Below are 26,053 nucleotides of genomic sequence, written 5' to 3' on the forward strand. Positions count from 1 at the left end.
CTACCTCATCACTATTGGGCCAAGTTTTATACTTTTGTGCCCCACAAAAGCCCATTATTATATTATCCAAAATTATATATTTGGGCTACCGACTTCTTAATAAATAAAGTTCTAATGAGACACTTGGCACTTTCAAGAACCACTCAAAGCCAAAGAAGAAACGTCTAGCAGTGTAACAAGTGAAGGCAAAAAAAAGGAAAAAATCAACAAAAAAAGGTAAACAGGAAAACAAGTTGTCCCATTTCAAAAAAAAAGTTTTTTTTCTTTTTTGTTATTATCAGCTAGGATGAAAATGGTGTTTCCTTAAATATTTTCTATTTGTGGATAAGTAGTCAAATGATAAGTTTTGTTGGTTTCTTACCTTCAAAGTTTTGATCTTTGAGCTTTTGTGATTTTTGACTTGAGTTTGTGTATTTGAAGGTCAAAAGGTATATGCTTTATTGGATTGGTGGGTGGGGGAGTTTGTGTATTTGAAGGTCGAAAGGTATATGCTGTATTGGATGGATGGGTGGGTGAGTTTGTATTTTGGGGTTCTTGCCTCTTAGTGTGAACTGAAAATGCAGTCAATTAAGTGGGATGACGTGAATTTCATATAGAATTTGTTTTTGATGATTTTACTTTTAAGGGGTTGGTGAATTTTTACTTTAAATTGATTTTCCATTTCTTTCCAGGTATATTTTGCTTTCAATTAACTGTGTCTGTAAATAGATGTACATTTATATGAGGGATTAAAAGCATGATAGTGAAAAGGGTTTAAATTAAAGGGAAGTGGATAACTTGTTGATCTGATATATTGTTGTGTGATTCTTGAATAACAGAGGCGAGGTTTGAAGTTAGAGGATTGGGGGAGTATTGTGTAAGGAATTTATAGTGAAATGGGGAGTAATTATCATTTCAAGAACTTTGGAAATGAGCCACCAGGGGAAGGTGGAAGTGGTGGTGGTGGGAAGCAGCCGGGGAACTTTGGGTTGCCGCGGCAGCCGTCTATCTATTCATTGACGTTTGATGAGTTTCTGAGCTCAACAGGAGGGAGTGGAAAAGATTTTGGATCAATGAACATGGATGAGTTGCTAAAGAACATATGGAATGCTGAGGAGAGTCAAACAATAGGAGGGCCTGGGAATAATGGGCAAGAGGTTGGTATTCCAGGTGGGCATTTGCAGAGGCAAGGCTCTTTGACTTTACCTAGGACTCTGAGTCAAAAGACTGTTGATGAAGTTTGGAGAGATATGTCAAAGGAGCATGGTGGTGGGAAGGATGGAAATAGTGTTGGGGTGCCACCAAATATTCCTCAGACTCAGAGGCAACAGACTTTAGGGGAGATAACACTTGAGGAATTCTTAGTTAGAGCTGGAGTTGTGAGAGAAGATGCACAGTTAGCTGCTAAATCGAATAATGCTGGAGGAATCTTTGCTGATTTGTCCTATGCTGGGAATAATACAGGGCTTGCATTTGGATATCAACAATCTAATAATAGGAACACGGGTTTAATGGCTGGTAGTATCCCTAACAAGAATGGGGAAATTATTATTCAGTCTGCTAATTTACCATTGAATGTGAATGGGGTTAGATCCACGCAACAACAGCTAAGACCACAGCAACTGCAACAGAACCAACAACCACAGCCACAGCAGCCACAGCAGCAACCTATTTTCCCTAAGCAGCCTGCTTTGCCTTATGGTGCTCCTATGGGTATCCCAAATAGTGGTCAGTTGGGCAGTCCGAGAATGAGGTCGGGGATGGTTGGTATTGCTGATCCAGCACTCAACTCTAATTTCATTCAAGGTGCTTCTCTAATGGGTGGAGGAATGAATATGGTAGGTTTAGGAGCCAGTGGGGTTACTGTTGCAACAGCATCTCCAGGTGTTTCATCATCAGATGGACTTGGGAAGAGCAATGGAGATACGCCTTCTGTATCTCCAGTTCCTTATGTGTTTAATGGTGGTTTAAGAGGCAGGAAATACAGTACTGTGGAGAAGGTTGTTGAAAGGAGGCAGAGGAGAATGATAAAAAATAGAGAGTCAGCTGCTAGATCAAGAGCTCGAAAGCAGGTAATAGCTTGAATCTTACACATACGCTATCCCTTTAACGTCTGCATGCATTTTGTATCACATGTAACGTCGTCAACGCATGCATATTATGAAGAATGATGTATCATGTATGAACAAGTTTGATTAATAAGCTGGGAATCGTCCATTGTTATTTTGTTCACATATGTCTACTTTCGGGTAGCAATACTCTCAATATTATCTGTCATACAGCTGAGAGACTTGAACAACCAATCTGGCTCATTGGATGTCAAATGTCAATACCAATTTGCATTTTCTCCATCAAAGTTGATCTCTACATTACTCTCGAAACCTATTGAAAAAATTAGTACAACTCTCCGAAAATCCTTTATGTTAGACTTTAATGTTTTCAGAGGTTTATTAAATACCACTCTTCGCCTCTGATTTTATGTGGAGCTATATAGGAAAAAGACATGTCTGCAGGTGTCAATTTCATTGCCAAAAGCACCAGACATTTTCATAGTCATTTAGTTCTGCAGTGTCAATTATCAGGAAACATGAGAGCAGAGATCCAGAGAACACGAAACAGTAATAGGAGGCTTACTTTTCAACTCAGGATCTCTCTACAATATTTTGAAGGATTGTAAGTTAGAGAGATACTGTGATAGTGCTCGGAGAGTTATTTCAAGCTAGGAATGAAAGTACACAGGCAGTGGTAGAGCCACCTTGTCTAAAGGGGTATCAATTTGTTTGTATATTTACTATATGTTGAAATTCTGAATTCCCTTGGCTTTTTCATGTGGTTACTTCTTTATATTTTGACTCCCCTTAGTGAAAATCCCGACTCCGCTATTGCACCAGTACATCGTATGGTTGGTATATTATGGACATGAAGTCATAGGTGAACACAACAATAGATGAAATGATATTTATTTGTCAGAAAGAAAGCGCCGATGATTTCTATTTTCTCATGTAGTTTAATCTTTTGAATAGTGCAGTTGAGTATTTTAAGACAAATAGAAGGCTTTTTCATTTATGTCTAATCTATTTGTTGTTTGGAACAGTGTTGTCAAAGGTGCACTTAAGCCTTGAAGCGAGGCTCAAAACGTGTTTAGCGCTTCGACTCGCTTTATGTGCGCTTCAGTGTGGTCATCAAGGTTCTAAGGCAAACTTTTCCTTGCCAATGAGCCTCATTTGAAGAAGTGACTCTAAACAATTGATATTTCACTTTATCATACCTTTTTTTTCAATTTCTTTGGCCATATGTTTATAATTATTGGTCTTGGACTAAACGTATATATTTGTATTTTTTTCTCCCTTTGCGCCTTTTTTCATTAAAACCCACATTTTATTTATGCTCTGCATATAAAGCCCCAATGGACGTTGGAGCTTTTTTGTGCTTATCGCCTTTGATAACACTGGTTTGGAAGGGTTGGAAGAATGATAAGCTGAAAAAGATAATATACATTTGTGTAGAAGACCTGTAGAGCTCAAAGGAAAATATAAAGTAGTTTCATCTACTTGTCACTTTATACAGTACTTGATTAACATCCTGTCTTTTATTATCCACCCATGGACGTGCATCTTTTAACTCGACAAAATATTTGATATGCGGCAGAATGATAGTGTATTGAGATCTAATGTGACAAGATTTGAAAGTTCATGCTTCATAGAAGCTATAAAGATCCCGTTTACTACAAGGTAATGCAATTTGTGTACGAAGCAACCAAAATTTGTATGACCAACACCATTCGCAACGTATGTATAGCTTAGAACATTGTGTATTTGTCTTCCTATATGTAGCCTAGACCAAAAACTAGCCCATCAAATCCCTTAATTTCAAAGGATGTGATGTACCGAATGATACCTCATTTTAATTTGTTTTACACTCTTGAGTTCAGTGATTATCATCTTTTTAACTTTCTGTAGGCCTATACTATGGAGCTAGAAGCAGAAGTCGCAAAACTAAAAGAAGAAAACGATGAACTTCAAAAGAAACAGGTGACCTTTTATGCAATCACATTTCATGTTTTGTCTGTCTCAATGGTTCATCACTAACTAGATTGTACTGCTGCAGGAAGAAATGTTGGAAATGCAGAAGAATCAGGTAAATGAAATTCTGGTTCCTCTTTTTCCCTCATGCTTTGTTCTCTTCTGCACGATTTTTCTTTCGTAGACATAGTTAAATAACTCAGCACACACATGCTCGAGGAAAATGCACTAGTTCATCCTTATGTATAATACTCTCTTTTAGATCATCCATCCAATCATCACGCCTGTTATTTTAGCCCTATGGGATGGAGTAAACACTTCTCAGCATATTTCCTCGCTGCCTGAAGAATCAAAATGCTGTTCTTTGCTACTGAAACTACCCTCTGAATCAACCATCTCCATTATCGTATTCTTTACCATTGCTAGACCATAGACTTGACTTTATTTCTGGTTGAAGTGGCCAAGAAGGTACCTTTTTCTTTTAGCACACTATTCCATTCCTACAACCTACATTTTAGTTTAACAGCTCTTCTCAGTTTGATCCTATCCAATTTTTTTCTACAGAAGCTCAAAGCTAGTCTTCCTCATTGATCCTGCTGTTTACATCTTGAACTAAGTTAGCATAGGCATTTTTTGGATCCAAAAACTTATGGATTGCATTTTTGTGACACAGGTTATGGAAATGATGAACCTTCAAAAGGGCGCTAAAAGGCGATGCTTAAGACGGACACAAACTGGTCCATGGTAAAAAGGGTTTCAGAAATTAGTGGTATTAGCCATACTTACAACTTATAGTAGGTGCCCTGTACAGAAAGGGAATATGTATTCACTGTATATCAGAAGAGAAGAGTTGTCTTTTTTCTGTAGGTTGTTAATTTCTTTTTCTCCTTTGATGGCATCATGCATAGATTAGAGCCAGGATGTAGAAATACCTAGTTGACAGCAGATACACATAAAAATACATATATTAATGGCTACTCTTGTAACTTGTTCTGTAGAAGTGATCGGGAAACCAACTTACTGTTTTGACAGGCTTACCTTTAAGCTATGATGCTTGGATCCTCCAGAAATGATCAAGGATCCGAGACACGTCAGCTGACATTTTTGAAGGATTCAAACAATATATCTTAAAAGTAATTGTCGATGGAGTCTTTATATTTTTATTAATTAGTGTTCAAAGGAAATTCAGTATGCTGTCAAAACGTTTTTCTGAAACGGTCTTTCGGAGTGAAGTGGAGTTGGTGATTTTGCTAATTTTGACTAACATCTTTGTATGGTGTTAGGTCAAATTGTGTTAATTTTTGAAACTCGAATATCACTATACTTGAAAATATGTGTAAATTAAGACCAATTTTCACCGTAATATAGTGTAAATGGATTAAGTTGAAGATAAGTAGTGATCTAACAAAAGAGCATTTCTTAGATTTCTCAATAAAGACAAGTTTTGAGTAAGGATGGCTTCATGTGATGTTTTGACATTTCGATACCTCAACGGATGGTTTTCCTTTCAATTTTTTAACAGAATAAGTAAACGAAAAAAGAAAAAAATGTTTCTCATTTCAATTTCTTCCTCTGAGGCTATAAACTTTAATCTTATCTATTTTGTTTTCCACAAGTGGGGCTTAATTTATTTACTTCTCAAAAATTACAATATGCGTTCCCATTCGTTCTAATGCCTCTTTCGATCAAATGTCTGCACGACCTGTTTTAATCGATTGCGTTACTGAATCCATTCAATTACGTTAACACGGACACGAGAGAGCATTTTCCCAAAGGCTTTTCTCATGCAAATGCTGAAGGATTTTTGCGTTTTTTTGTTATTTACACGGGGCAATAGTATATAAAGATGTCGACCAAATGGCATACATAATATTGCACCGTGTGAAGCGCTGTGGTTGACATCTTTGACAGAGGGCGATATGAAAAAGCAATCAGCCATTGTCTAACCAATAATTTATTGAATCATCCTTGCAAGCAGAAGCAGAGCAAGGCAACAACAATCAAAAAGAAAATGGGGAGACGGGCAAAGAAGAAGTGGCTGTCATCAGCCCCATCATTTTGGAAAGATAGGCAACAAATACCATCGTAATGTCATCATTAAGAGTCGTAGTATTTTGACTAGGCATGTTGCAACATAAATCTCGGTAGTACATGGTATAGCACGAAAGACAAATCACATGGAATTAAACAACCCAATACACCCAAGAAATAAAGCTACCAAACGTAACAATATTTGGGATATTACCTAGTACGGATAGCCAGGGGTGCAAGAACCGCCTTTCCATGAGATCATCTTTCTATGATCTCTTCCTCTAAATGATCGAGCAACAAGCTGACCAGTCATAGGTTTGCATAAACCAACATCAATCACACAAGTGCTCCTTCTCTTCTCAGAAGATGAACCCCCATCTTCAACATAAAAGTCAAACAGCAACGCAAGACAACGAACCTGATGAGCCAGGACTAAGTTTTCTTCAGCTGCAGGTATAGCATTTAATATGTGAACATTGACCTGCAACAGATTAGATAGCTACTTCAGTATAAGATTGTCCATAAACTTGTTGAGAACTGACATCGACCAACTCAATAAATGAACAAGTATTGTCTGAGGACTCCTTAAAACTACAGTGAGTTAATGAAAATTTTCTGCCAGCAATTAAGGAATAAGCCTGGAGTTTCCCTTTGAGTGAGACAGTAGCCACAGGTTTGCGGCTGAATTGCATTAAAGACTCAAAACTTTTAGATCTATGTAAAACATAGAAACCCATTTAACACGGGCCAGCAAATAAAGAATCCATGTAACATAGCTACAGACTGCAAAACCAAACCATTAAGTTTGTTACTGCTAACCTCTGCTTCCATGCTGCGAAGTTCATTGTACCACACAGAACTATCCACCTTGCAATAGCTCTCTGGCTGTATTGCCTCATAGAGGCTCAATGTGAAAAGAGGAGGCCTCAGTGGATACTCCTTGCTGATTTTGATCTGCCATAAGAATTACCCAAATGTTAACCATGAAGAGGAAATTCAAATTGAATTCTGAGATAGAAACTGAGAAAGGAATGATGTTAGACCTTGGATTCCAATTTCATTTTTCTTTCCTCGTTATCCATCTTTCTTATCAAAACAAGACAATATTCCTGAACCTTGCAGTCCACCCATGACTTATCACTGACCCCACCGGATCCAGGTGTATTATCACTGTCCTGCTCAATCTGCACAATGTCATCCATTTCACTATCTGATTCCAGAATAAGGTCTGTATCATCTCCGTATTTTTTAAAACTCGGTGACTTCCCCTTTGTGATTGGAGAGCTGGTACTCTTTGAAATGAACGCCAGCTTTGCAGAATGATCAAAATCAGTCCTTTTAATTGGTGTGACGTTAGTATCATTTATAGAAGTGGCAGGAACTAAGGATGGAAGCTCCCCATCCTCCCTCGTGCTTTCTACCTCCTCTTTTGAAAAGGCAGATTTTCCATCCACCACAACTTCCGTTGGACGCTGACCTTGTTCCGTTTCTGTGAAAGCCAATGATGAAACCTGACTAGGAGATGAACCAAGAGGGAACCATGCATGCAAACTGCAGCGAGGATCATGTGAAGCCCAAGGAACCCTTCTACCAACTAGAGCTGGCCAGTTTAGGTTCATTAAAGAGTCAAACTGCTCCCTGTAACTCGGCCAAAAAAAGTTAAAATTTCCAATATGAGTCAAGACCTTGCTTTCTAACCTTATGGGAGAAAAATAAAAGAGGAATAGGAGGAGTAAAAGACAAGTCTAGAGATAGAATTTCAGTACTGAAAAACAAGGAATACAAGACATCACACCATTCTCCATGCGCAAGAGGACAGTAGAAAATAGAAAGAAGGCAGCGTACGAACTTGCAGAGCAAGGGAAACATTGCTATATTTAATAAATTCAAACATATTCAGCAAAATAAAACTGCACGTAAGATCGCCTCTGCCAGAAGTCAGTCTCATCTATGACATTTGTCCCTACAGATCCACAACTCTAAACATACAGTTCAGTGACTCACACTAGAGCCAGCTGAGCCTTTTTACGAGCACGAACTCTTTGCACAACCGTTTGCACCCGATTTTGCTGCCGATACAGCGACAGACCAGAGATAACAGCAGTGTGCTTTGATGTCTCATCATTTGAAGTCTCAAAACCCCTAAGCGATGGTGATACCTCAGGTAAAAAATCAATGCCTGCCAGATGCTGGGCCCACTTGTATGGTCGTGAGGTTCTCCTTTCATCGAACACAATTGAATGATCAATTAGCTTCGCAAACTGCAGAAAGCAAAAGAAGTTGAAACAATCAGAAAGACTGAAACAAACAGTTGAAAGTAAAAGGAATAATAAGTACTCCGATATCTCAAGCTGAAAACCTGGTGTGGAAGCTCAAGGCCCGTGTCATCCGGAAATAAATTGCATAAGATGTCATTATCAGCATTCTCTTGAGAACCTTCAACTCCGACACACACACTATTCAACTTAATTAAGTACTCAAATTTCAAAGTGACAAGTTTTCTAGATTGTAAATCAGATTTCTCATCATCATATATATGAAGTGTGACTTTAAGAGGGTGAGTTTGATAAATTCCAGCCTGCTCCAGACTTTCCTTGCTGGGTATCTTTTTGGGACGCTTTCTTCTCCTTTGTCCGTCATCTTCCTCATCTATATCATCATCAACTTTAGAGCTCTCTAAGCTGGCAGACACACCTTCACATGAATGATTTACCATTCAGGTAAGAACATTTAGAAGAAGAGCAAATGAAGTAAAACCAGGGTACTTAACTAGGAAAAAAAGAAAGGGATCAACAACATAAAGACAATCAAGCTCAAGCAAATTAAATGAGATATCATCATCGAAATTGAGTACGAAAACCAGCACAGCCACTACATTGCAACCAAAAACGACAGTGCATAAATGAACAGGCATACAGATAATGATTATCATTTTTTTACTTGAATTTCAGTACTGCCACTATCAATAAATGAAAAACATACCACAGCCGAGAACTGAAAGAAAAGAGATCTTTCTTTTTAAGTCAATGGAAAGAAAAAATAAGATCCGAGTATTTTGCCCTTCCAATAGAACAAGCATTTTCATCAAGTATTGTGTATTAGTTAACAAAATCTCAAATAACATACATAAAAACTGATCCAAACTTTTTGCGGAAAGGACAATTAACTATAGATCATATAAAAATATTACAAGACCAAAAGAGTAACTTTTTATAGGACTCTAAAAGAAACAGGAATTTTCTTTTAAAAAAATGTTTTATACCCTTTTTAACTAGTCCATTATTAACATTTCAAACTTATCATTTTAAATCCTCATTGCAATATAACAATCCCCTCAAATGTTTTACTCTCAGTCTCCATAAAAGTCAATCAAATTCAAAATGCACAAGGTGACAACAAGCTTGATAAATAGAAAAGTTTCTGATATAAACATATCATTCCCTACTATGATATATCACCACCCCTAGTTTCAATCACATGTATCCAATCTGATAATATGTAACTTCGACTATAAGCATTCGTAATGATGGAAAGAAACATGTTGATGAGTGTCCAACAAACCAATATGTTCTCTTGATTATGTCATGATTTAAGGATTTGTTAAGCCACTAAGTATATAACTAGCTTCAAGAGAAGTTATTCTCTCAAATGTAACAGCGAAAACTCCTTGAATTACTAAAACTTGACACACACACCTATCACTAGGAAGTTATTAAAAAGGAAAGTCTACACAGAATTTATAGTCTCAAGTTGGATAATATCTTCTCAAAAGTTAATATATATAAACAAAAGATAAAAATCGCCCAACGAAACCTTGGTCTAAACTCCAAATTAAACAGACACTACATAAAGGAAACTTATACTATAGTTTAACAAAATCATCCTTCTCTCTAGCTATGATAAATAATATTTACAAACGCGCCCATCACAAAGCTATATACTAAAGATTAAAATCGCCCAACATAACCTTGGTCATAGCTCCTAATTGAATAAACAATACATAAAGGAAAACTTATACCATAGTATAACAAAATCATCCTTCCCTCTAGCTATAATATATATTATTACAAAAGCACCCATCACAAAGCCCCTAAGTAAGGAAATAGAGACCTAGATATTGAAGAATTTTCAGAGTCAACATCTACAAATAACGTAGTTCCAGTTTGTAAATATCCAAGTACTGTTAAAATAGTGCTCCCTCCCTCTGTCTCAATTTATGTGGCACTCTTCCCTTTTTGGTATGTCACAATTTATGTGGCACCCTTTCCGTTTTGGTATGTCCCAAAAAGAATGTCACCTTTATATAATTAGAAACAACTCAACTTTAAAATTCTCCCTTTACCCTTCATGAAATGATTTATAGTCACAAAAATATCTGAGGTTTGTTTTAGACCACAAATTTCAAAAGTCTCATTTTTTCCTAAAAACTTTGTATCAAGTCAAACGGTGCCACACAAATTGCAATGGAGGGAGTATAAAGGTACGGCTTCAAATTGGGGTTATACATTTTACCTCCAAGAAAAATTTCTAGCAAAGAAATATATCAACCTTGAATTTGGTGGAGAAAATAAACATTATAGAAGCTAGAGAAAAGCAGAATGAAGAAAGCACGATAAAGATAAAAATGATATTGAAATTACACAGCAATTACAACAAAGAGAAAAAAATGATGTGCCCAAACAAGAAATCCATAGAATGGGACCAACCAGTGTCTTTATTTGCTTGTTGGCGGGCAACAGCTTGAGCATCCTTCACACTACCAACAATCTCCAGATCCACAATTTCTCCAAAGGCTTCTTTTTGGGCCATTAGCTGTGAATAAATAACATAGAGAGGCGGAGGAAGCAATTCTGCGTATTGCACCTGCTTCAACTTTTTTGTGTGATGAACTCCAAGCTGGTTCTGCACCGGCAAGGATGCTTTCTTGAGTGATTTTAGGTGTGATGGGAGACTTGACAAAAACTTCTTCCTATTTGCAATGGTCTCCTGTAAAGCCTTTTTTTTCTGTTCCAGTTTCTCACGAAGCTTGCATAATTCTTTGCGCTGACACAGCAAATAAGTAAATTCAACACAAAGCTACAGCCAGACTTATCACACGCACCCAAAAAAAAGGAGCTTCAGTCACTCCTCCAATGACCATAAAAATATGGGGATTATCTAACAAGCAACATACAGCTGATACAAATTGTATAATACAAGTATTATATCGAGAAGCATAGAATTTAACCTAAACTTTAGCCAATACTAAATGATGTCAAGATCACTTTCCAGCTCATGAAATAACATTTTACAACATCTACAAATAAATACATTAGAAGAAGATTATACAAGTGCAATATGTGCAGATTCCACTTGAAGCACCACTAAAAGGGAAGCCAAGGTGGGCATATTTTCAGAATCTCTAGATTCCCTATTGACGTACAAACCTCCACGTGACCTCAAACTTAGCCAAATAAAAGAGAAGCATAGAATTTGACCTCAACATTAACCAATACCAAAATACCCCAAGATTTTTTCCAGCTCATGCAATAACATGTTACAACCTCTACACATATTAAAAAAACGAATAGATAAGTACAATATGAGCAGAATCCACAGTTAAAAGCATCACTAAAGGATATCCAAGCTGGGTATAGTTTCAGAGTCTATCTTTATTGATTGTAACAACATTGATATGACCCGTTCTTCACCACATCCCCTTCTGGAAACAATTTAGTCATTGACATAAAAAAGATAGTCCTTATGTTACCTTTTTCAAAAAAAAATAGTCCATGAAGACAGAGTTTAAGAAGCAAGATAACAATTTTGATTCACCAAACAACATAAAACATCTAATAACTCCATTTAGCACGGGATACTGAGAAATAACACTAGTAAACAATTACTAATGTGGAAATAGAATAAAGAGCTCGCCAATTGCATTAAACTAGCTTACCTGGAATAACTCAAAATTGAACCGCTTTAGCATCAAATTGTGTGAGTTATCATTTGACATAACAGTGTTTTTTATCTCCTCGGGTGCATCTCTAAAGAATTCTTCCTCGGGAACAAGTTCAATATCAGGATATTTTGACCTGAAATCTTTGCAGGCCTTTATAGCTTTCACGTAATGACTTTTTTCATACATCAAATTGTGGAGCTGAAGTGTGGTGAAGTCCACAGGAGCTTTTGCACGTTCAGTTTCCCCTTTTACACGATCCTCTTCGAGCAAGATTGATCTATTTGCCTATGGGAGGATGTTTAAGGTAGTGTCAAAAAGTCAGTTGAACATATTAACATAGATTTCAAGGCACAAATTATTTTTGTGCGTAGATTTCATGGCACAATTATTTTGCTATCCGGCAATCCTGGCATTAGTTTATTGAAAGAATTTAAGAATGGTTAGATGAAATAAGATGGCCCAACACTTTACACAAATTCCAAAGCTTAGAACCTTAACTCAAAGTGTGGAGCTCAAAAAATTAGATAAAAATACACAAATCTAAACTTTACAAGAAATATTCAGCCTAACAGGCATTATATACAGACCTAAGAGACATTATCTGTGCAATTTGCAATGAAGCAATCAAGCAACAATATCATTCAATGAGAATAAGAGTTCAAATACAAGTGGATACAACCGACTCTCCAATATTAAGGCAACAACGCAACAACAAGATCTGATCTTCCACAAACAATTAGAAGACCTACATAAAACAATTCAAACCAAACTAACTCTAACAATCTCGATAAGATTAGACGTACTCAGAGACAATTCAAATGAAAACTAACTATAACAACTAACAGAATGACTAACAAACTTGATTAGCTCAATAGCAAGAAGGAATGGAAGCACATGTACATAGATTTTTTTTCTTAGGACGTGCACAAAGATTCAATTACTCTATAAATTGCATTGAGATCACCGACCAGAGTGATCAAAGACATATACTAACAGGTGTTTTGCAGGATGAAAATCAAATATAATGGAGAAAGGTCACAGATTCCTAAATCCGGCAAACTAAACTATGCATAGACTCCCTCCATGATAGTCCCAACTGAACTAGTGCCAGGGCAGCTGCAACTCAAAAGCACAGGCCTCGGGTAAACCTAACTACCAAGCTAGAGCAAATGGACTCTCACTGAGTATTGTAGCTGAGTCCATTGAATTACACCAACCAGCATTCATACGGATGATATGTTAAGTATATGTGCATTGAGTGCTAGAGTACTAACAGGTAACAGCTCATCCTTAACCTTAATATCTTCGTTTAACTAGTTTTATCACTTCCTTGATAACAAAATGCTACCTTTTACTCCAAAATCGGATTGACGAGTGGTTTATTTTGTTGGAAACTAGATATATAAAACTTTCCAAAAAGAACAAACGTAGATGCAATGAAATATTAACCTGACGGAGAGAGACGAAGTTGATGAAAATCTGAGTGACAAGTTCGCGAATTTCAGATTTCGGCGTGCTTTCTTTCTTCATATAAAGCATTTTCGAAACAATTTCCTCTACTGAAGCTTTGCTTTGCTGCAGAACCTCGTACGGCGACTTTTCCGGCTTGTGCTCCGGTAGTATCTCGCCGGGTTCCCCCATGGTTACGTCCATCTTCATCTCTGCTCAATTTTCTGCCTACAGGTTTAAGTTATACATTAGGCTTCTGAATGTGTACGCTACTAGGGTTTGATCCGTCTGCTCGAGTGCCAGCCTTTCGGTCTTCTTTTCTTTTTGCTTCTTTTTCTCCTTCTTGTTTAAGCATTTATTTCCAGAATTTAAAAAGAAAAAACCCTTTGGGCAAAAGAATTTTGTTTTTTTTTAAAAAAAGGAGATAGTTTATGCATTGTTTCCAGAAGTTCTTGCATTTCTCAAAAATTGTTTTCTATGTTATACATTGTTTATATTTTCATAAAATAATTTTAGTAGGTTATTTTCTTTTAAATTTTATTTTTTAGTATGTCTTAGAGCCCGTTTGGATTGGCTTTAAGTTGGTTAAAATCAACTTAAAACCCCTTTTCAGCTTTTGGACGTGTTTGCCTAATGCTAACTTTAAGCCAGAAAGTTCTTAAAGTCAGTCAAAAATGAAAAGTTAGGATTCCTAACTTTTTTTTTCTAAGGGCTTAAAGTCATTTTCTTTGACCATGGAAATTACTTTTATATCCCTTATATTTTAATTAAATTCCCAAACTACCCTTTTTATTCTTTTAACCCTAAAATTCACATAATTTTCCTCATTTAAGCACTTTTATCCAAACACTCAACTGCTTATTTATAAAAATAATTTTCAGTACTTTAAAGTTCTAAAAGCACTTCATACATAAAAGTTACTTTTTTTAAGCTCATCCAAACGGGCTCTTAATGTTAATTTTATATGTATTGTATTGGAATAATTTGACTTCAAAAATTTAATTTCACCTTTAATGAAATAATTTACCATGACACGATCATTTAAGATAGATTCAATTTAGACAACAAATTTCAAAAGTCTATTTTTTTCTTCAACTTCTTATTGGTTATTCCTTTCATATTTCCGACTCTCCTTCAACTGCTTGTTGGTCATTCCTTTAATATTTCAAACTCTTGAGTCTCTTTATAGTATACTTAGCCGAGTATAACATGTTAGCTCATAAGTAAGTATTATGATAAAATCGTTGTTTATCAACACAATTGTAGAAGTCACAATTCACTCAACATGATCATCTGAGATGAAAAAGAATTGGGGATGGAATGTGGGCGAAAATCACACCAACAGATGAGATGTAAACTAACACTTATAAAACTTATTTTTATAAAACTTATTTTTCCTACTCTCATTAAGAAGTCATTTTCCTCATTTTATAAAAAGAAAAAAAAAACTATTTTATTGAAAAAATAGTTTCCAAAAATTTTAACGAACCATGAGAAAATCGAAAAAAAAAATGTTTTCCTCCGTATGAAACACGCCCTTTAAGTGAACATCTGGAGGCACCTTCACAACACCATTCTGAGAAACAACACGTTTAGCATTTGACTAAATAAAAAAGTATCCAACTAGTCATGGACAGACACTCTTCCAAATCAATCAACTCGGCAACTAAGCAAACATTAATTAGCATGCAACAGAAACTGCCTGCTTTATACACACTGGTTTCAACACTGACGCCATACTATAAACACATATTGTATGGCGTAGAATCTTCATCAGTGACCAGGCCCCAGAAGAGATAGAAGAAAGGTCCGATAATCACCAGACGTCTCCGAATGAACAGCATCATTAAGAGATTTCTTATGCTTTTTCTGGTACTCTGCTTTTATATACTGCATATCGATCTCAGTTCGGGTGACAACTATCCTAATGAGAGTTGTATCATTCGTCCCCAAGCCCTTCATTGCCTTGTGCAACTCCTGCATCCATTAAAAATATGTAAGGTGCAGTACAGCTCCTCAGAGCTCATACAATTTATTCATGTAAGAATTAGCAGAAAAGAATGGCTTACTAAATCTTAGACAAAAATGATTAAACAGATTATAGCAAACTACTTGAGATTATTCTGAAGTCCCCAATGAAGGATACTATAGCACAAACATAAAAATCTTTAGAACCCCTTCCATGTCCAAGTTGAGATATAGAGCCAAAAAGAGTAAGCAGTATGAAACTTGCCACATGAAGGAGAACATATATTGTGGTAAAGTAGAGGCAATGCATCTAGATGACACACAACATGAAATTAGAGTCTACTTGAAGGAAAAGAAAATTTGGACGATAGTGATGTCCAGCAAACCTCTTGAGCAATTAAAATCATAACCAATATGCACTTTAGCCACTATTCTTGATTAGTACACATATAACTAAAAGTGGGGAGACGAAGAAATCAGATAGAAGGAAGGGGAACAAATATTAAGTATAACATATCAAAGTACAATGACCATATGTCATCTACTAAAGATAAATATCATTTGACTATTTACTTTTCACTTGGCAACTTCAAAGAGAAGAATAGCAAGTACTACTCTTTCTACCAATTCAAGTATACCATGATTTGTCTTTAGTGGTCAAATTTGACTAATTTTTTCACTAATATGAAACATAAAGTTCAAAAGTTGACGAAATAAGAGTAGACAGTTATTAATTAGAAAAAGATACTAATAGATTTAGGTTGTGTTTGGTAGGAGGGAAAATGTTTTCGATAAAATAATTGATTTTCTTACTTATTTTTAGAATTGAAAATATTTTCCGGAAAACATCTATAGTGTTTGATAGATGAATAAAAAATATTTTCGGGAAAATAAATGATCCAAACTGCTGTGAATACAAAGAAATCCTAAATTGTGAAAAAAAAAATTAAAAAAAATTGGGGTGTGTTTGTCTATATAATATGGACAAACACTATGGTGGGGGTGGACTAGGGGTGCAAGGGTGGAGGCGGTGGCAGTGGCGGAGCTAGACTTTTTGCAAAGGGTGTGCAAAATTTTTAAAAGTAACGAGCAAAATTGAGTGAGTAGGATTTATATCCATCTTGCTCAACCTACCGATTTTATTATCAACACCGTCAATAAAAAAAAACTATCAAACACAAAACGTGTGAAAAAAATATTAATCTCCAATTTGGTTTGCTTTAAAAAATACATGATAAATTATATCAATTAAAATAATAATTTTATAATAAATGCATCGAGATTTTACTGAACACATATCACACAGTCAAAAAGAATAGGGAAAACTACACAAAATGAACCCTTTAAACAAACTATTTACCACTCCATACCCTTTCCCTAAATAATTTCCTTATATACCCCTTCGGCCAAACTAATTACCCATGTGCCCCCTTTAATTATTTTTAAATTCGCGCGCTAACATCATGTTGACGATAGCGTCCACCCCACATGATTATGATACCAATAGGATATCATATACCGATGGAATATCACAGAGGATTAAGCTCAGTTCTATATGATACCGATATGGTATTAACATACCGACGGAGTATCACAAAGAATATATTTACTAATTAGTTTAATAAATAAGATTGTGATTTTAATAATTTTCTCTTAATTATTTTATTTTTATTTCTTAAAAAAAAGTTCAATCCTATATGATACTGATAAGGTATCAATATATTATTATGGTATCATTGAGGATTTTAAAAGTGTTTCATTAATGATTTTTCATATCATTATAATATACGAATATACTGTGGTAGTATTATTTATGTAATATTGAATAACTTAGGAAAACCTTTATGATACCATCACAGTATATATATACTACGATGGTATCACTCAACATTTGTATGAAACGATCCTTAATGATTATATGAAACGATCCTTAATGATATCATGCCAGTATATGATGGTTTTCATGGAGATATAGCTGAAGGATTGAAGTAAACATCAATGATACCATGACAGTATATAAATATATTGTGGTGGTATCATTAAGGACTGAAGCAGCCCCAATGATACCATGTCAGTATATTGATACTGAGACGGTATGTTGCTCGCAAATCTCATGCCTTGGGGGTATGAATTGTAAAGGGGTATTTGTTTGTAATTATTTTATTTTTATGGGGCATGAGCTTAGTTTTCCCAAAAAAATATCAATTTTTACTTAAATTTAAAGTTATTTTCAATGTATCTATTTTGCTACTTCTTTATTTCAATGGATGTATGTTAAATTTCTTTTGTTTTGATAGAAAATATGTGAGAATTCTAATCAAAAAGTTTCAAATCTCCAGATTCACTTACGAAATCATCGAAAAATTAACCCCTTATGAACTGCTTTTTTTCAAACCTCCTAATAACCTACTTAGGAGGAAATGGAACAGTGTAATTGCATATAACCTTTTCTTCTAATTCTTTTATCATAAACTACTTTGAAATATTATTTTACATTTGATATAAATATACATCCAAATTAAGGTTTTAGTTAAATTTAATATTTTCCTTGTTTTGATTTATGTAGCACATTTAAAATTTTGAGATTCAAGTTTTAAAATTTAGATCGTGAATTCGAAAATAGTAGCTTTTGAAACAAAATTTATATATTTGAAAATTATTTAAAATAATATAAAACGCAATAATTAATAATTTAACATATTTGAAAGACATAAAAAATATGTAATTTTTATTGCATTGACTCTAAATATTTCAACAATACCGTATAAATTGAAATGGAGAAAATAATTATTAAATAAGTAGTATCTAATGACTCCTAAAAAAGAAAGTAAAATATAACTTTGATTTGAGAGAGTGATGTGAGATTAGGTGGACCCACGAAATTTCTTTTTGAAAGAATTGTGCTAATAATATAACAGTGAATTAGACAAACAAAGGAAAGAAAATCATACATCCCGACCTTTGCAACACGTTTGAGCACTCTTTCCACTAAGCCAAAAGCACTAACACTGTCAAGGTATGCAAAATAAATTATATATTGGCATTTAATAAATTTTGACTTATATAAATAGTGTAATTTTCGACGAACAGTGTTCACCTGCACACCCTTACTAGGATGTAGCTCCGCCCCTGGGCGGTGGGAGCTAGGGGGTGAGGATGGGATGAGGTATGTTGGAGGATAGGTAGGAGTGGAATGCCACTTATGGAACTTGGTTTCCCTACTTCCCCAAAGGAAGTCATTTTCCTCATTTTTAAACAACTTATTGTTCTAAAAGAAAATATTTCCTAAAAATTGACCAACCAAACATAGGAAAATTAGAAAACATTTTTGGGAACACACCCTTGGTAATTGGTATGGAAAATATTTAAAAGGGGTTGAAAAAGCAGAATCACATTTATTAAATATACCAATAATATTGCAAGAAGATGATATTAAAAATGTTGTTTTGATTCTTTGTGATTTCTCACGTGAAAAGAGACTACACGAGCCCTTCCAAGTTAATATTGAAGCTGTGTAGTATCATTTGTTCTTGAAAAGATGCAAAACATTCAACCAAATAAATAAAAACAAGGAATTCATTGTAAAGCTGACATGGAATTAAGAATCAGAGAACGCAACATAAATCCGGGAGTCTAGCGCCTCCTTTTTAACTGGAAAATGACTTACTTTGGATCCTTAAGGAAGCCATTCCACTAATCAGAGGAAACTGTGTTCCTTAGCCAAATATTTTCTCAAATATGTGCAACCAAACATGAGAAAATTGGGGGGGGGGGGGGTGATGTTTTCCTTAATACCAAACACACCCTTAGTTACAAATGCCAAATACATATAAGAGCAATTTAATAGATAAGTGTTATAAGTCTGACTTTAAAGTTAACTTGGACCATCCAAGTTACGGAAGGTAAAGAAAAAATGACAGAAGTAAACAACACCCATAATTCCCAACCAGAAACTCAACCCTCACATTACAATAAGAATGAAAAAGGGGACAATATCATTTAAGAAAAATAAAGAGCTAGTCAGAAGCATGAGTTCAAAAATACAATATTATAGGCAAACTGGTCATCATAATTATGACTTGATAAGAATTTAAGCAAATGCAACCCATACCTTTGCAAAGTATTTTGCTGGATTCTCAGCACATTGCAAAATAGTCAAGAGAGCAAACTCAAAGAGTCCAGAGGTTTCACCTTTTACAGCCTGTAACAATTGCAATCCGTTGTTTAACTACAATTTTGGAATTATGAATAGGTTTTCTAAATAAAGTCAGCTTACCTTTTTCAACTGCCTGGAATACATGCTGTGATAAGCAAAACTAACAGCAGCCAAGTGTGCCCTGCTTCTTTCAGAGAAAATTCGTATAAAAGTCTTCTCATCAGTTCCCAGTTTCTTCTCCCCAGCTTTATAAAGAGCTTTAGCATCATGATCAACCGAAGCTCTATCAACTTCTGGGCCTTCATACCGCACCGCACTTACATATGCTAGAAGTAACTGTAGTGAAAGAGACAATAATATGTCAATATCTTCCTTCATAAGATTCAAGCAATACGTGCAATTATTTGTTTGAATTTTAGAGATCATACAAGGTAAACTCCTGTTTGGATAAAGCAAGTAAGACTCCACAAAAAGTAACAAATGAATTGAAATCAGAAACCATACTAGACTCAGGTTAAGACCAGACAGATGCATCTCAGTTCCATTCAACAGAGGCATAAGTGCCCTGTGCCCCAGCACAAAAGGGTAAATGATATAAATACAAAAGTTATTAGAGAGTTTCTTATTTTCCCCTCATCTTTCTCAAAGATTATAACTTCACAAATAAAGTTCCACAAACTACTATTACTCATTTATTTACTTTTATGCAAGATGGTCTTTTAGGTAATCCAGAATTGTTTTATGTTCTCTTATTTCATGTACTAGTAGTCATCATTTAAAAGACATCAAAGGACTCAAGTGAAAAAAGGTTTTATTTCGTACAAATGCAGAGGGTGACTACCTTTTTGTGATCACCAGATGCGTGAAGCTCAATATCATGCTCAAGGTAGATACCATTTATGGAATGGTAAAGTTGTTTGAAATGTACTATTTGAGAAGGAGTCCGTGAACATATCACTTCAGTGGCAGCTCTGAGATCAATGGTGTCAGCACTCAAAGCTTGCCTTACTAGGATAGCATCCCTTCCTGCTGGATCATACATCCAAAGCAAGATTGCTTTCTGGAACCATTCAAAATGATAAACAAGATGAAGAAACAGGCTTGAAAGAGAAAAGACAAAAGGAGGAATCGCAAATTTTGCCACATGCAGTTTCATTTGTCATTGATGTTCCTTCTGCCCTAAATTTTTAACTCTTCTATTTGAATGCAATAAGCTTCAGGCCTCTAAAATTCTTGTTTAATGCAAAATGATAGAGTTAGCAAAGTTATCCCAGAATTTCTACCCTCCATCAATACCTCAAGTTTACCGCTAAGCTCTTTGATCAAGCGTTTGGTTAGCTCTTCAGAATACATATTTCTGTATTCCTGTTGAATAAGAGCACGCTGAGTTGCATCACGATGGGCAAGGATGTTAATGACTGCTGCTTTATCACATCCAAATCCTGAAAAACACAGACCAAGTAATTCACCAGAAGGCAAGCTGAATAGAAACACACTATAACTTAATGAATGGTACTGATTTAAAAGTCACCTCCTGATTTTCAAGTACTGTATGCAGTCGTAAGAAACTACATCAAAGATAACTTGATTTTGCATTTATTTTCTACTTTAGAGTACATACACTCTAAACCCCGAAACTAAACCCAAATGGAATGATGACAGTAATTTGATACCCTGATAGCACTTAAAGTTGAAAGTAGTGCATTGTCCTCTAAGCATAGTTTACTACAAATTCTAGAAGCAAAATGTATCATCATCTGCGTCCTGTTTGATAATTTTATTGGTTCAAAGTAATCCATGTGATACAGAAACTACAGAGCTTACATGAATGGAGAAATACACTGTGAAGCTTAATAATTATCTCAACGATAAGCTACCATCAATGCCTTGGAATACACCATGTCTTGAAATAAGAATAACTTCTTTGTTAGGAGATTAGTTATCTCTATCCCCCCGAGGGGTAGAAGGAATGGGACATACTCTAAAGACCTTGTGGTAGTTCTAGATAATTGCACCAATTCCAAGTCATAAACATTCTGCCAAGAAATAAAATTGCAATTTCAAAATTATAATGTGCTAAACTTCGTAAACTCCATCAACCACTGCATTTCCTCTTGACGTAAATGCATAGAAGAAACACACCTAAAAAACTATGTGAAAATTGTCAATTACACACCTAAACTATGCGAGAATATCACCCTCTTAAATTTTCAATTGCAACAACACCAAGTCATAAACATTCTAACAAGAAACAAAATTGCAATTTCAAAAATTATAAATGTGCTAAATTTTAAAGTCCATTATCCTCTGCATTTCCTCTTTGTTTAGCTAGGGTTACCTCTATAATTCTAGAAAACATATAGGCTAATCTACACAAATAATTGGAGACAAACTCATGCATCCCTAAAAAAAATTATGGGGAAAAAAAGAAGTTACAAACTACAAAGCAGGATGAATTACAGTAGAGAAGAGAGAAATAAACGAAGCGGAAGAGTAGTAAACCCTAGAAAGTTGAAGGAGAGAAGATCGGGAGTTAGTGGTGAAGAATTTTACCTTTGAAAGCTTTGTAAAGGTGCATGGCATCATCGCGAGGCGAAATTAAAACTGGAGGAATACTCAGAGTAGCCATTCTCTCTCTTCTCCCCCTTTTTTTTTTTTTTTCTTCTCTCTGTTGAATTAAAATAAATAAATGAAATGAGCACACGTTCTTGTCAACTGGGTCAAGTAATGTATATACTAAAAAGAAAATCAAATAAAGTTGGAAATTTTCTGTATATTGATTGCCTTCCAAATGTACAATTCTCGTATATTTAAATACAAAGAAAGAAAGAAATGGAACCTTCTATTCTAATTGATATACCAGTTGTATGATTTTAATTGGCTTAACCTATAATGAACTTTACACTCTTTCTATGTGGCCATCTATACGAAATAGTCTGCTAGTTTCGTGAGAAACTAAGATATACATTCTTATCAAGTTATCATATATATTAATTTTATATATTTTTAAAGAATTACGTATTTTATAACTAATTAAGAGTTTTTTATCATATATGAGGAAGATGCATTTAGAGACATATATTTTTGCTATCAAATGTACTAAAAATATGGGGAGAGGCGAGAGAGATGGAATGAAGTCGAGCGAGATAATCATGTAATTCAAATACATGTGAATCACACTAAATATATATATATATATATATATATGTGGGGGGGGGGATACCATATACATAATAATAAGAGAGTAGCAAGCGAGATAGAGGGAAGAAAGCGATATTTGTCTATATATCTCAGATATATACGAATCCGCTTGGATACAATATATCTAGAATAAATTACATCTAATTGACCCATGTATCCTGAGATGCATTTAATTTAGCATATCTGAACACATCAAAATCTGGTAAGATTCATAATATTACAAATTAAAGTATATTTAAGTAATTAGCTTTTAAACTAGTGAAATTTCTAAGAGTTTCCCTTTATTTAATCCGAATCGGGCTTCTGACTGACCCAATACAAGAGTAATTCTTTAGCCCAAAATATCAAATCCTTTTAGAACAAAAAATACAAAGGGGAAATTTACATAAATGTATTGCATTAAGAAAATATTTACCATTTATAGCAATAATATTTTTTTTCACTGAACACTTATAATACAATTTTAATACATATTAGCGAGAATAGTTTATAAAACTCATATAATATAAGTTTTATTCATGGATAATATATTTATCACATACTTTAATACACTTATAATACATTATGTCAATTTCTTACCAAACAAGTATAATATATTTCAAAACACTTATAATACATTTATATTGCATGCATAATTCACTTTTAATACATAGTAGATATACCATAATATTGCTATAAATGATAATAAATAAAAAGTATCGCTAAAAACAGTAATTATTTATTAAAAAATAATTTTCCTAATAATTTTTCCAAATACAAATCTCACTAGTTTAGGGCCTAATTACGTGCTCCACTTTAGTTTTCAAAATTATCTTTTGTACCACATTTACTTTGCCATGTACATGTATCTGGCACACTCAAATACATGTATCTCAGTTACATGTGGGTCAAATTAGGTATAATTTATTTCAAATACATTATATTCAAGTGTGATTCACATGTATTTAGGACATATTAATTCTCTCGCTCGCCTATTTATATCGATATTTCAGAATGTATATGGTATCTCAAATATATGTATATAGTGTGATTCACATGTATCTAAGATACACTAACTCTTTTGTTCTCCTCTCCCCTTATGTATCTGCATTTTAGAATATAATATATCTAGTATCAAAAATATATGTATCTAGTGTCAAAAATATATGTATCTAGTATCTTTGATACATGTATCTAACTTGAAATCTAAAAGAGTAATGTATATGACTTGAAATTTAGTACGAAATTATTAATTAATAAAACAACATCTAATTATTTCAAATTATATGTATTTGTGTGCCAGATGAAAGGGTTGGTCTTGTTCTTCGATGAAACCTAGGTCAAACATAAAACTCTTTTCTGTTTCTTTTTCATTCTTTCCTTAATCATCATCTGTAATTTCAAGATATACGTACACTAAAGCAACTAATAACCAACAAAAGTAATAATCGCAATCATGGCATTACATATCCAGAAGAGGGAAAAATATTCAATAATCTTATCCAATCGTGCTAATTCAAAAGGACTCGTTACTCGAGAGAATTTGAATTTAATGATACTTTTTCGCAAATAATATACGGAATAGTGGTTATGCTCGAATGTTTTTAAATATACGTTTTTAAAATGTGAAATATAATTCAAGTTGAATTTAAATTTTACACAGCAATACATAATTTTCAAATAAAATTAATAAAATTTTCGAAAAAACATAGGAGTAAATATTATTTTATGGTCAAATGAGTAGTTTATGCATGCTTCTTCTAACTTTAAAGTGTGGTATTGACATCATTAATGATTTATTCAGACATTACACAGCTTTTGGTATAAAAAAAAAACAGCTTTTAATTAGGCTGTCCAACTTGTACAAAATTTTCCTGAGAAATTCTGTGAACTTAAGAGCTAGCGCATTAAACTTGTATATTTAATTGTCTTCATTAAAATAACGCACGGTTCATTAGTATTATTTAAAATCGAATTCAAATAGATAAATCGAATTGAAAAAAAAATATTATTGATTTAGTGATTTTGATAATAATTTTAATTTTTTTTATTATCGAATTATCGATTCTTAACAATTTGAATTTTTTTAACGGGTTAACCGATAACATGATAGTATGATAAATTACTATATTTATATTATTTTGTATATAAAATCCTTGACTTGGGAATTCGTTTTATATTTTTATTTCTAGTTAACTCAAATTCTTGGTTATTCTATAATTTGCCAGTGTTTGTTTTTGCCCAAAATCAGGGGCGTCTCAAGTACAACGGTGGCCTAAAGCCAAAGGCAAATGTAGGCCTCAAACTTTTTTTTAAAAAAATTATCAAGTCTATTATTCTAGTGGTTTGAAATCAAATTTGTTAAAAAAAATTATAATCAATTTCATTGAATAATTTATCTTTAATCAATAATATAGCCAATCCATTTAATCATTATTCAATAATAATCCATTTAATCATTCTTATGACATACTCGCTCAATTCCATATTAAGTAAATTTGCGAGGCAATACACACATATTAAGAAAAATATTTAAGGACATAATTTTAATCATACTTTCCACGATCGTCCTTTATAAAATCATAAATATAATTTTGCGTGTGATTTATCTCCTAGAAAATATAAAACTTCAATAAATGAAAGGACAAATATTGAAAAAATTTCAAACATCTATCTTAAACTTTGACCAATTCAATTAACATGGAATGGAGGGAGTAGTATTCAGGATGTGTCCAACTTTTTCTAATAATTTATTTCTCTTATATAAAAAAATACATTTTCTGTAAATAATATTTCATATTTATTTTTAAAATACTCTATGGCCTATTATCGCTATAGAAATAGTAATAATGAGGCCCCTTTTTAAGGGGCCTATAAATGCAAGTGTATGATTCATTTGATTTGTCATTTTAAGTGATTTTTTAATAAAAAATTTTGTATCAAATTATAGCAATTAAAATGATAACGAGAAATTGATTATCAATAAGACAATATCTTAATGATTTTATAACGATTTAGCGTATTTACAAATTAATAATCGATAAGTCAAATCAATAAAACTTTAAAATCAAATCAACCGATATGCAATGATTCATAAGGTTAATACCGAAAGTGCAACATTTTGTCAAAAAATATGAACAATAATAGGTATTTTTTGTTTGGTTCAAGAGACTGTTAAGGAGGTTATAATGTTGATATCATAATTAATTTCACTTCCTATATTAGATTGATAATCTTGAGATTTTGATATAAACCCTATTCTAATTTTACTTGATATCCACAACCAAACACCGGACAAATTTGATATTGGGATAACACCTATTCCCT

At 33.9% G+C, this 26,053-nt stretch overlaps 3 protein-coding genes across 5 annotated transcripts; 1 reads left to right on the forward strand and 2 right to left on the reverse strand.

Moving 5' to 3' along the window:
• Positions 1-86: 86 nt before the first annotated feature.
• On the forward strand, positions 87-5,038 carry LOC129902177 (ABSCISIC ACID-INSENSITIVE 5-like protein 5). 3 transcript variants are annotated; one of them, XM_055977255.1, is made up of 5 exons: positions 87-216; positions 819-2,051; positions 3,939-4,010; positions 4,087-4,116; positions 4,675-5,038. In XM_055977255.1, exons 2-5 carry the CDS (start codon positions 876-878, stop codon positions 4,747-4,749), a joined length of 1,353 nt encoding a protein of 450 aa, XP_055833230.1. In that variant the 5' UTR covers positions 87-216; positions 819-875; the 3' UTR covers positions 4,750-5,038. The 3 variants fall into 3 exon arrangements, with proteins under 3 accessions (XP_055833230.1, XP_055833231.1, XP_055833232.1); XM_055977256.1 differs by having other exon boundaries at positions 101-216; positions 672-2,051; XM_055977257.1 differs by lacking the exons at positions 87-216; positions 4,087-4,116; positions 4,675-5,038 and having other exon boundaries at positions 270-2,051; positions 3,074-4,011.
• A 1,054-nt stretch (positions 5,039-6,092) lies between these two features.
• On the reverse strand, positions 6,093-13,776 carry LOC129902476 (THO complex subunit 5A-like). Its single transcript, XM_055977730.1, has 8 exons — positions 13,423-13,776; positions 11,968-12,258; positions 10,739-11,075; positions 8,392-8,726; positions 8,037-8,293; positions 7,076-7,670; positions 6,852-6,986; positions 6,093-6,513 (listed from the first exon to the last, which is right to left on the reverse strand). The coding sequence occupies exons 1-8, from the start codon at positions 13,630-13,632 to the stop codon at positions 6,247-6,249; spliced, it is 2,427 nt and encodes an 808-aa protein (XP_055833705.1). The 5' UTR covers positions 13,633-13,776; the 3' UTR covers positions 6,093-6,246.
• Positions 13,777-14,996: 1,220 nt separating this feature from the next.
• LOC129903897 (annexin D5-like) lies at positions 14,997-22,257 on the reverse strand. The gene is made up of 6 exons (XM_055979419.1): positions 22,100-22,257; positions 20,843-20,988; positions 20,388-20,606; positions 19,667-19,882; positions 19,502-19,591; positions 14,997-15,399 (listed from the first exon to the last, which is right to left on the reverse strand). Exons 1-6 carry the CDS (start codon positions 22,173-22,175, stop codon positions 15,196-15,198), a joined length of 951 nt encoding a protein of 316 aa, XP_055835394.1. The 5' UTR covers positions 22,176-22,257; the 3' UTR covers positions 14,997-15,195.
• Between the last annotated feature and the right edge of the window lie 3,796 nt (positions 22,258-26,053).

Source organism: Solanum dulcamara, chromosome 9 (genome assembly GCF_947179165.1).
Source record: "Solanum dulcamara chromosome 9, daSolDulc1.2, whole genome shotgun sequence".
Classification (NCBI taxonomy): domain Eukaryota; kingdom Viridiplantae; phylum Streptophyta; class Magnoliopsida; order Solanales; family Solanaceae; genus Solanum; species Solanum dulcamara.

Bases quoted from the DNA above. Each gene is read 5' to 3' on its own strand.
- LOC129902177 (XM_055977255.1), top strand. From the start codon at position 876: ATGGGGAGTAATTATCATTTCAAGAACTTTGGAAATGAGCCACCAGGG. The intron at 2,052-3,938 runs GTAATAGCTTGA...AACTTTCTGTAG, and splicing joins GATCAAGAGCTCGAAAGCAG to GCCTATACTATGGAGCTAGA. The intron at 4,117-4,674 runs GTAAATGAAATT...TTTGTGACACAG, and splicing joins TGGAAATGCAGAAGAATCAG to GTTATGGAAATGATGAACCT.
- LOC129902476 (XM_055977730.1), bottom strand. From the start codon at position 13,632: ATGAAGATGGACGTAACCATGGGGGAACCCGGCGAGATACTACCGGAG. The intron at 8,727-10,738 runs GTTGGTCCCATT...ATTCATGTGAAG, and splicing joins ACAAGCAAATAAAGACACTG to GTGTGTCTGCCAGCTTAGAG. The intron at 8,294-8,391 runs GTTTTCAGCTTG...TGCTTTCTGCAG, and splicing joins GCCTTGAGCTTCCACACCAG to TTTGCGAAGCTAATTGATCA.
- LOC129903897 (XM_055979419.1), bottom strand. From the start codon at position 22,175: ATGGCTACTCTGAGTATTCCTCCAGTTTTAATTTCGCCTCGCGATGAT. The intron at 19,883-20,387 runs GTAGTCACCCTC...CTTTCACTACAG, and splicing joins CATCTGGTGATCACAAAAAG to TTACTTCTAGCATATGTAAG. The intron at 19,592-19,666 runs GTAAGCTGACTT...CAATTGTTACAG, and splicing joins ATTCCAGGCAGTTGAAAAAG to GCTGTAAAAGGTGAAACCTC.